General features: G+C 48.5%; 1 protein-coding gene across 1 annotated transcript in view; it reads right to left on the bottom strand.

The window, feature by feature from the left end:
* Positions 1–314: 314 nt before the first annotated feature.
* Positions 315–9,312, bottom strand: part of FN1 (fibronectin 1) — a 51,720-nt gene continuing 42,722 nt past the window's right edge. The window contains exons 35-46 of the mRNA XM_066553683.1: positions 8,955–9,042; positions 8,612–8,788; positions 8,296–8,385; positions 7,921–8,100; positions 7,292–7,381; positions 6,111–6,559; positions 4,858–4,996; positions 3,986–4,150; positions 2,805–2,930; positions 2,133–2,239; positions 1,522–1,632; positions 315–1,196 (exon numbers count right to left, since the gene is read on the bottom strand). Coding sequence (XP_066409780.1) covers positions 1,122–1,196; positions 1,522–1,632; positions 2,133–2,239; positions 2,805–2,930; positions 3,986–4,150; positions 4,858–4,996; positions 6,111–6,559; positions 7,292–7,381; positions 7,921–8,100; positions 8,296–8,385; positions 8,612–8,788; positions 8,955–9,042 — 1,797 coding nt within the window. The 3' untranslated portion in view covers positions 315–1,121. The remainder of the gene's footprint in view (positions 1,197–1,521; positions 1,633–2,132; positions 2,240–2,804; positions 2,931–3,985; positions 4,151–4,857; positions 4,997–6,110; positions 6,560–7,291; positions 7,382–7,920; positions 8,101–8,295; positions 8,386–8,611; positions 8,789–8,954; positions 9,043–9,312) is intronic.

Raw genomic sequence — 9,312 nt, 5'->3', positions numbered from 1 at the left:
CAAAGCAGGGGCTGTTTGCCTTTCCCTCCCTTCCCCTGTTGCCCCAAAGCAAGCCTGTGCCTCCTGCCCGTGCCATACCTACCACTGTCTGTGCTCTACGGGGGCAGGGGTGCAGCTGGAAGCCTTTCTTTAACAAACTGCTCTAGCAATATTCTCTCCAGGTTTACTCCACTCTTCTTGGGGATGTTTGCTCCATCTTGTGTTACTCCAGCTCTGAATCATCCCGCTCAGAATTATCCACCTCAGAATAATCCAGCAGAGAATAATCATCTTCATCCTAAATTCCACGGCAGCAAAGAGAATCACTTAAACTATTTGTCTGGTTTGTAAATCTTTTTATTAAAAGAGTTGGTTTTTTTTTTTCCTCTTCCACAGTAGTAAAGCTTTGGCACTTACAGTATAAAAATAATCACTGATCATAATTACACCAAATTCCTCTTTTGTCATCTGCATACTAAGTGTCTTCCATACATTTTATTCCCATATAAAAACACTTGGAAGGTCAGGGGAACAAAACTGATAAATAACAGTATGAGATACAAAGATACAGCTAGAAAAATACTAGGATCATCAAGAAAGAATTAGGACTGTGCATATTTTAAATATCACAGTGATTGGATTTGCTGTTCCTATCTTATTGCTGGCTGCACGCTTATGTGAAAGCAGAAGTGTTTGGTGGACTTTCCTATCCCTAAACCTCAGTATTGCTGTACTCAAATGTTCTTGCATAGCACGGGATCCTTGAATTTCTGCACCCACCCTCCCCATCAGTATTTTGATCCCCCACCAAATTTGTGATTTAGAACCTCTCCCCCTCCTCCCCTCCTTTTCTTTTTTCCTTGCCCTCTTTAAATTTGAAAATATTGACTGGAATTCAACCCTTTGAGCAAAACCAAGACAATCGCTATCAATCATGAGAAAAGTCTGAAACACTCCAAGAGTGGCGCTTGGAGAAGCTGTGAGTTGAGCTTAAGCTGGGAAAATGGCTCCAGAGCAGGGAGCCATTGTCACTAGATGCACTTTTTTGCTAGCATCACTCCAGTTTGGATGGTACTCGTGGCACATAGGGGTTTACACTTTGGTTTGTCTGTTGCCATGGCCGCAAGCAGTCTCGCTGGATGTTACTTTCCCCGTGGATGTTGTGTGTCTGCCTGTACATCTAGGGGCATGAAACACTCAATGGGGCAGTTGACGTTCTGTCGGGAGGGAAGGAAATCAGTTAGAGCTCTGTCCTGGGTGTGCTTTGTGCTGGGAGCTGCTGGGGCCATTCCCCAGCACAAAGCACACAGCTGGAAACCACTCCATGCACTACTGCCTCAGAGCATGCATCGAGGCCCTGTGGGACTGTGGCACTGCCCATGTGTGTGTGGGGATGAGCTCAAGCAGGTGTGTGTGTCCTGGGGGCTGCCATGCACTACCAAGGGAGCACCAACCCGCAGCTGCTGCAGCCCTGCAGCCACCCCGCCACCTGTGCCAGCCTCACAGCAGCATGAAGGGGCAGAGAAGGAAAGCTGTACTCACAGTGTTGGTGGCCTGGTGGTACCTCTGTGTGAACTGGGTGTAGGTGTGGCCAGCAGAGCCCTCGGGAGCCACCTCCACGCTGGGCCTGCGGCAGTTGTCACAGCGCCAGCCCTGTGGGGACACAACGAGACTGTCAGTGGCCTGGCCAAGGAGCTGCCAGGGCTCAGAATCCAGTCCCTAAAGCTCATCCCATTCCACTCCCCTGCTGAGAGCAGAGACACCTTCCACTAGCCCAGGCTGCTCCAAGCCCCATCCAACCTGGCCCTGGACACTTCCAGGGATTCAGGGACAGCCACAGCTGCTCTGGGCACCCTGTGCCAGGGCCCCAGCACCCCCAGAGGGAAGAATTTCTTCCTGATATCCAATCTACATCTACTCTCCTTCAGCTTAAAGCCATTAATCCATGATCATTCATACATGAGGCTAGAGCCACCAGCACCAGTGAGGCTGCTCCTGTGTTACACCAGACAGGCACCAATGCAAGTACTGCAGCTCTCCTAATTACTTTTCTCCTTGTTTGGGCCCTTGCATGGCCTGAAACCCAGCAGTCTGGTAAGTGCAGCCCAGCACAGCCTCCCCTGTGTCCAACATCACACCTCCCTGCTGCTTACCTGCTGTCCTCCATAGCAAGTGCAGGAGCAGATGGCCCCAAAGTATTCCTTCTGCCACTGCTCCCCAACGTGGTACATCTTCCCATCGTCATAGCACGTGGTCTCATCTGTGAGGGCACAGGCAGAGCTCAGCTGCAGGGCCTGGGCTGGGCTTTAAGCATTCCCAAAGCAGCCTGGTGATCAGCAGGGAGCCCCTGGGGAAGTGTGCTCCCCTTGTCTGAGCAGAGGCTCCCTACCTGGCAGGGGAACATCAGACATGTTCACAGCTCTCCAGACACTTAACCTACAGCAGGGGGTATTCTCCTGACATGAGCAATGCAGTTTGAGTGACAGTGTGAAGGCCAGAGGAGCCTGAGGCAGCAGGCCCAGCAGGAATGTCCAGCTGGGGCAATCCACCCCTCTGAGACAGAGACACGTCCCTGGTGTGCAGCTCCAGGGCCAGAGGCACACAGGTGCTCAGTGTGCTGTGACCTGAGCTAACTAAAGGTTTTCTTCTTTTCAAGCCCAGGAATGTGAGATTTATGCCTCCATCTCCTGTGAGAACAGACTGAAGCTGTCACCAGTTCAGCCTGAACCAGGCACACTGACAGTCTGCTTGTCCCCCTGGCAGGACAGAGCTGGGATGCTGAGACCTGCTGAAGGAGAGCTCAGACTAACAGCAAAGACACTTACGAGGTTCACACTTGAATTCTCCTTTTCCATTCCCAAGGCAGGTGCAGCTCATCATCTGGCCATTCTCCCCTTGCCTGTCCCACTTCTCCCCAATCTTGTAGTTAACTCCATTGTCATGGCACCACTCTGGAGAAGGCAGGGGAACAAGAATCAGGAGTTATCCCACAGGCAGCAGGAGGAAAAGAGCGTGGCATTGTCTCAGGAAAGGCAGGAGAAAGAATCTTCTCAGCTCATCTAAGTCCCAAGGAGGAAATGGGTTCAGCTCCTGCAGTTTTTAACTGCTGAAGGCTGTTTCAGCTCTGGAAAATGTGTAGAGGCTCTTGGGGAAAAAGTAGGATGTGACAAAGAGTGGAGAGAGGAGGTTTGGTTCACAGGAGATGAAAAGAAATGAAAAGGAATTTAATAGATGTGGGGTAGGAAAGGAGAGAAAAATATTTAAATGCTCTTTTTTGTGCAAATACCCAGCATAAAATTTACCACAATCTTACAAGACACCATGGACAAGCCATGTGTATCAAATACTGAAATATAAATATTAATCCTGTAAAATAAGCATCTTTTCCTGTAAAATTAAGTGTCTCTACATAGACTCCTCTGAATCTATGCAAATTGCAGAAATACTCTCTCTGCTGAGCTTATTCCACAATTTAAAAGTCTAATTTCAATTAGCTGGGTATGTGTTGTGTTAAACTGCTCAATGACAGACTTTTGTTCCATTCCCTTGTGTCAAGATGGATTTTTTTTTTCCATGTAAACCACACAGTTCTGCAAAGAATAAAACTTAATGCCCTGGGCAGAAGTGTTAGAAAAATTAGTTAGAAAACTGGTTTTGCAAGCTGCTTTGCAAAGGCTGCCTGCAACGCAAACCAGATTTATTGTAATACCAGCACTGGCTGTAACACTCACTGAAATCCACACTTTCCCATATTAGCTAGACATGTCTGGCAAGGTAAAGTATCTCTTATCAATACAATACTGATTGTTGCTGACGGCAATTCTAGATTAGCTGCAAAGCTCAGAGGTAACCAAAGTTTTCCATCACTTCTCACGATGCAAAACATCGCTTTGGTTTAAGATCCTGCCTTCATTTGCATCATGTTTGGACCAGGCTGAGTCTGTCAAACATGGCACTGCTGCTGGGGGAGAGTGGGGATGGGGATGGTTAACAGCAAGCTACTCACTAGAAGAGTCACATCTGAAATGGCCACTGCCAAAGCCCAAACACTGGCACCAGAGCTTAAAGCCAGTTTCAGATAAGCGCTCCCATTCCTCGCCAATGGAATAGAAGGAGCCAGTGTAAGTATCAAAGCAGGTGTCCTCAGCTGGCTGGTTTAATCCTTCAGACACTGCAACAGAAAGAGGAGAAACAGGCATCACACACAGCAATGGGAGCTGCTGACAGACAGACTGATTTTCAGTGAACACACACGTTTTTCTTCTTGTAATATCCTGGCAGTAATGGAGTTACCCCATGGACATATACTTGATGGTTGTCAGCAGCCCAGCTCCCTGTGATTTATTTTCCATTTGCATGTGTCAGAGCAGTTGAATGATAAAAAACCTGACATGAAGGCTATTTTCATTTTGATTTCCCAAGTTTCAAGCAAGTGTGAGTTTCTGCATTTGCTGCTGGTGAGGAACAACTTGATTCTTGCCTGTCTTCAGGAGAAAATGTGCTGTAAGATGCTGAGGAACAGCAGGGGGTTGGTAGCTGCATGTGCACCTTTTTGGGGTGCTGCAGGTTCTGTGTCATGGCAGGGGGTGGGAGAAGAAGAGCAGACCCTGTAGCTGGGCAGAGTGGTCACCTTAGGAGTGTGCCTTGGCTGGTGGGTGCTTTACAGCCACCAGTTCAGGGGGTGATGATCAGGGTCAGGAGCTGATGGTCCAGAACCTCACAAATCACTTGTCCCAGTGTCCTGCTATGAACTGTCCTTGTCAGAAGTTTCCTTTCTGAACTGTTGTCAAGCTTGGGCACCAGGCAGGTGACCTTGAGTAAGGGGAATGAGGCAGGGGCTGCACAGGTCCAGCCAGGCTCCCTAAGGCTGTTCCTTACCAGTATTGCCAACTGTGACCATCTCCTCCAGCACCTTCTGTCTCCGGTGGTCCTTTAGAGCTTCCACTATGATGTTGTAGGTGGCCCCTCTTGTGAGACCCTTGAGCGTGGCACTAGAGGAAGTGCCAGGAACCCTGAACTGCAACAAGAGACAATGCCAGGTCACCAGAAAGATGGTAACACCCTGTAGGTGTTACCTCTCTCACAGGAAAGGCAGGGTGTTTAGGATGACCCCTATGCTCTGTACCATGATGGAGCCCTTAGATACTCTGAGAACTTCAGATAATATCAAGTTAGGCAGAGCTACTCTGGACTATGGATCATGAGGGGTTACTTTTGCCATTTCGAGGAAACCAAGGGAGACTTCTAGGAAAAGTGCTGTAGCTTGGAGAAGCAGCACCTCAATCTCTGAAACTCCCACTCAGCTTGCTGCCCCCTTCCCTGGTGAAACATCACTGCTGTCAGCATTTCCAAGTTTTCTGGTTTCGCAGTTTTATCCTGTAGCCTTTTCTATAAAGGAGATGAGGAGGCTTTCATCCACTCTGGTCTCAGCTACATGTTAGACAGATTCTTTAGGCTAATTCCTGCCACTCCCTTTCTCAGAATCTCTGCTGGTCAGTGACTCTGAGATCTGTACAAGCCTCATTTCCCAGCCTGGCAGTCAAAGGAGGAGTCAGAATTCTTCTGTTCTCCTTCTTAAGGTTGTTTATTGTTTCTTATCTATAAAATTCTTTTCTCCAGGTCTGTCTGGCAGGTCAGGTTGAGGCACGCTGGTGTTATCTTTTTATACTAAAAACTACGTGTACATTATTTACCGTAACTTCCCAATGCCTATCACCTATGTCAGACAGTGAGCTTCTACCTTAAACCAATCCAGAAGTGCCGCCATCACAGGAGAAAATGGAGGCCAAGAAGAAGGAGAAGGAGGAATCTGGGCATGTCCAGTCTATCTTGCCTCCTGAACCCCCATTCTAAAAACCCCAAAAAAATCTATTTTTCACCCTGTGATAAATTCACTATCATTCTACTTAAACTTCCGTGGCTTGTAAATCCTCATATAAGGTCAGTAATTTTTTGGGTCAAGATCAAAGGCACAGGGGTCTTGGGCCAAGGTCTCCTGGCAGGGTCTTAAGTCCTCCAGGGCAGTCAGAGGAATTTCTTGGGTTCTGACACCCCTTAGCACAGCAAAGGCACTGTTGCCCCAAGAGCCCCAGGTAAAGTGTCACCACCTCTGCTCTGAGACAGCCCGTTACCTGCAGCGTGTCCTCATCCTGGCTGACGGGCTGGCAGGAGATGATGTACTCGGAGCTCTCCAGCAGGGGCCTCCAGGAGATGGTGGTGTGGGACAGGGCCTCCTGGCTGTCGTTGCGCCGGGGCCTGTGCGGGTACGAGGGCTCCACCACGATGGGCACCTGGTAGCCGGGCACCTCGATGGCCTCATCCACGCTGGGCAGCCTGGAGCCCGGCCTGAGGGGAGTGGCTGTGGTGGGCCCGGGCCGCCGGTAGCCGTGCTCCTCAAAGAAGATTTGCTGGCCCTGGTGTCCCACCGTCTGAGGGTGCCCAGAGGAGCCTGGAAGTTGGATCCCATTGCCATTGTCGTACCTGTTGTTGGTGAGGTAAGGGGTCCCCTCGTCAATGGAAGGCACGTCCAGGATGTCGGGCTGGTTGGGGTGTGGTCTGCTGATCAGTGTGGGGAGCTCATCTGGCAAAGAAAGGTTGGAGGCCGTCAAGCAAAGCAACAAAAAAGCTGCATTACACCACTCCAAGCATCAAATATTAGCCATTACACTTTTTATGACTCTGCCCTGATAGTAAAGGTAATTTCCCTCTCTGCATCTTTCACACCTAAGTGTGTTGGTGTGAAATTTTCATACAGCTGAGCGACACTTCTGAACACTGCAACCCACCACCACTGCTCAACCTGAGAAGGAATGATTGCAAGAGATAGTTCCAGGTTATCATTTTAAGAGGAATCACTGGTGAGCAGGAAGAAACTGGCTCCTTGATCGTATTTGGAGGTCCAGCTGGTATTTTGCTTGCTATAGGTCAGTCTTGTACTGTGAAAGTTGCAAAGTAAGAGGAATGCAACAAGGAACAAATTGAGTGGATTCTGCATTTGAAGCAATCAAGTGTTAGACACTGATTTAATTATCCATTAGGTACCCAAGCAAGAATTCAGCATCAAGCACACTGTTCTGTTGCTAGTGTTCAAACACAGGTAAGTGTTATTAATATAAATTTAGAAGTGTACCTCCTGTATCCTTAGAAAGGAAAACCTCCTTACAAAGCCTATGTGACTCAAAGAAAAGGTGTGTGTGAACAGGATGTTTTTAAAAACATCATTATTTCAGTCCTCCACAAGTGTCTTTCAATGTCTTTCACACTGTGAAAGCTCTCTCCTGTTGGCACACAACAATCCAGAGCTTTGTTTTACCTGTCCTTTTTCTGCCAACCAGTGGTTCACTCTTCTGACTGTTCTTCACAGCAATGATGTAGATGATGTATTCAGTGCCAGGTTCCAAACCTAGGGAGGAAGGAAGGACAATTTTAGACTTCGGAGTTGCTTTTCTTTATGATTATGTGTGAGAACTAAGGCAGGATGGGAGGTGGGGATGGCTACAGTATTGGGTATGTGCATTTCACTCCTGAGGTTTTCAGGACAGTGCAGAGTTCAGCCTCCTGTTCCTCAGAGCAAGTTTGCAGTCTGACCACATCAGCTGGGATCATGGACCCAAACAGAAGGAATCTTTAGCACATGTGACTGGTGGGTGCCAGAATCAGGGGCTTTTCTTCCTTGGAAGGACAACAATTGTGCTGACAGTGGAAACAAGCACCAGACTGTTCAAATGTGTGGTTGTTCTGATCAGTGAGGTGCAATGTGTTTGTAGGACAGGTGTGCTTACAGGACCACTCTCTAGTACCGGAAACCACAATAAAGGAACACAATTTTCTACCTATTAGCTAATCACCAATCATAATTGCATTTTATAATTAGGCCTTCCCCCTCCCTCTCTCAAAATTCAAGTGTTTCAGGTGAAGAGCTCCCAGACAGAACAGAGTTACCAGTAATGGTCGCCTCAGTGGTGCCGGGCCGGGGCTGAGGCAGCACCTCCTTGACAGGTGAGCCAGGTTTCTCATATTTGATGATGTAGCCCGTGATCTTGGCTCGGGGGGGCTGCCAGGTGGCCAGCAGGGAGGTGCTCGTGGTTGTGAGGAAGCGCAGGTTAGAAGGAGCATCGATAGCTGGGTGGAAACAAAAGGGTTTAAATCATCAAATACAGAAAAGACCAGCATATTCTTCACCTGAGCTGCTTGACACCCTTCTCAAACCCATTGCCAGGGAATATTAAATGGTATTTTAGACAAGATCAGATACAGACAACTCCTAATTGGCCATATGTGATTGCTGTGTGCTAAGATGAGCAGAAAGGTCATTACCAGTGGAGGCATCCAGTACCACCGGGGAGCTGCGTGCGTTCTCGTTCAGAGTGTACAGGTAGATCTTGTAGTCAGTGCCAGGCTGCAAGCCTAAAATGAAGATAAAACACAAATGTTAGCTAAGGAGAGGAAGCCACCTAAGATGGCCATCAGAAGGTCTTTCAATAACCTCTTCTTGGAGCCTAGTCTTGATGCTTCAGATACTTTTTCCCACCTTTTGTTCCTGTAGTATTTCTCAACGAGGATATTCAATTCCAAAACAAGAACCCAGTGTACTTTCTGATACTAGCCAGGAGCTGCAGAAGCCCTTACTTACCAGTGATGGTGTAACTCCTGAGCTCAGGGCTGATGGTCCTCTGAATGGGGTTCTGGCCACCTGCAGGGACAGCTTCCACCAGGAAGCCAGTGATGGTCTCGGTCTTGGTCCTCCAGGTAATGGTGATGGTGGTCTCAGTGACATCTGTCACCCGGGGCCTGCGAGGGGGACTCACATCTGCACACAAGGCAAGGGTCCTGTCAGTACAGGGGGGACTGGCAATCTTACCAGGCAAGGGTTGGTGCAGCCTGGGATGGAACTTTGGACAGAGCCCCAACTTTGGGCACAGCTCCTCTGCACCCACACAGCTCTAAGTGGTCATCTGGAGAGGGTCATCACTTACTTTCAAGGGTTGTGACCACCCCCTGGGCTGGTCTGCTGGTCAGGGAGTCCTTCAGGGCATACACACTCACTTCATACTTGGTTGCTACCTAGAATGGACAGAGTTGTGCATGTTAAGAGAAGGACCCAGCACAGGGGGGGAAATGTTCCAGCCCTCAGTCAGTGTTTGGTGGAGCCACATTTCACAGTCACCACTCACTGAAATATGAAACCTTAAAATAAACTGGGGAAGGACTGATGGGATAATTCTTATTATTCCCAGCTGGAATAAAAGAGTAGGCATGGACCCTGACACACTGTGCACATGTGCACACTCAGGAGCACAAGAAATCCTGCAAGAAGCTTATTTATCACCCCTC

Source organism: Molothrus aeneus, chromosome 7 (genome assembly GCF_037042795.1).
Source record: "Molothrus aeneus isolate 106 chromosome 7, BPBGC_Maene_1.0, whole genome shotgun sequence".
NCBI classification, from domain to species: Eukaryota; Metazoa; Chordata; class Aves; order Passeriformes; family Icteridae; genus Molothrus; species Molothrus aeneus.
The sequence above is the reverse complement of the archived record's forward strand: the minus strand, read 5'-3'. Positions and strand labels throughout refer to the sequence as shown.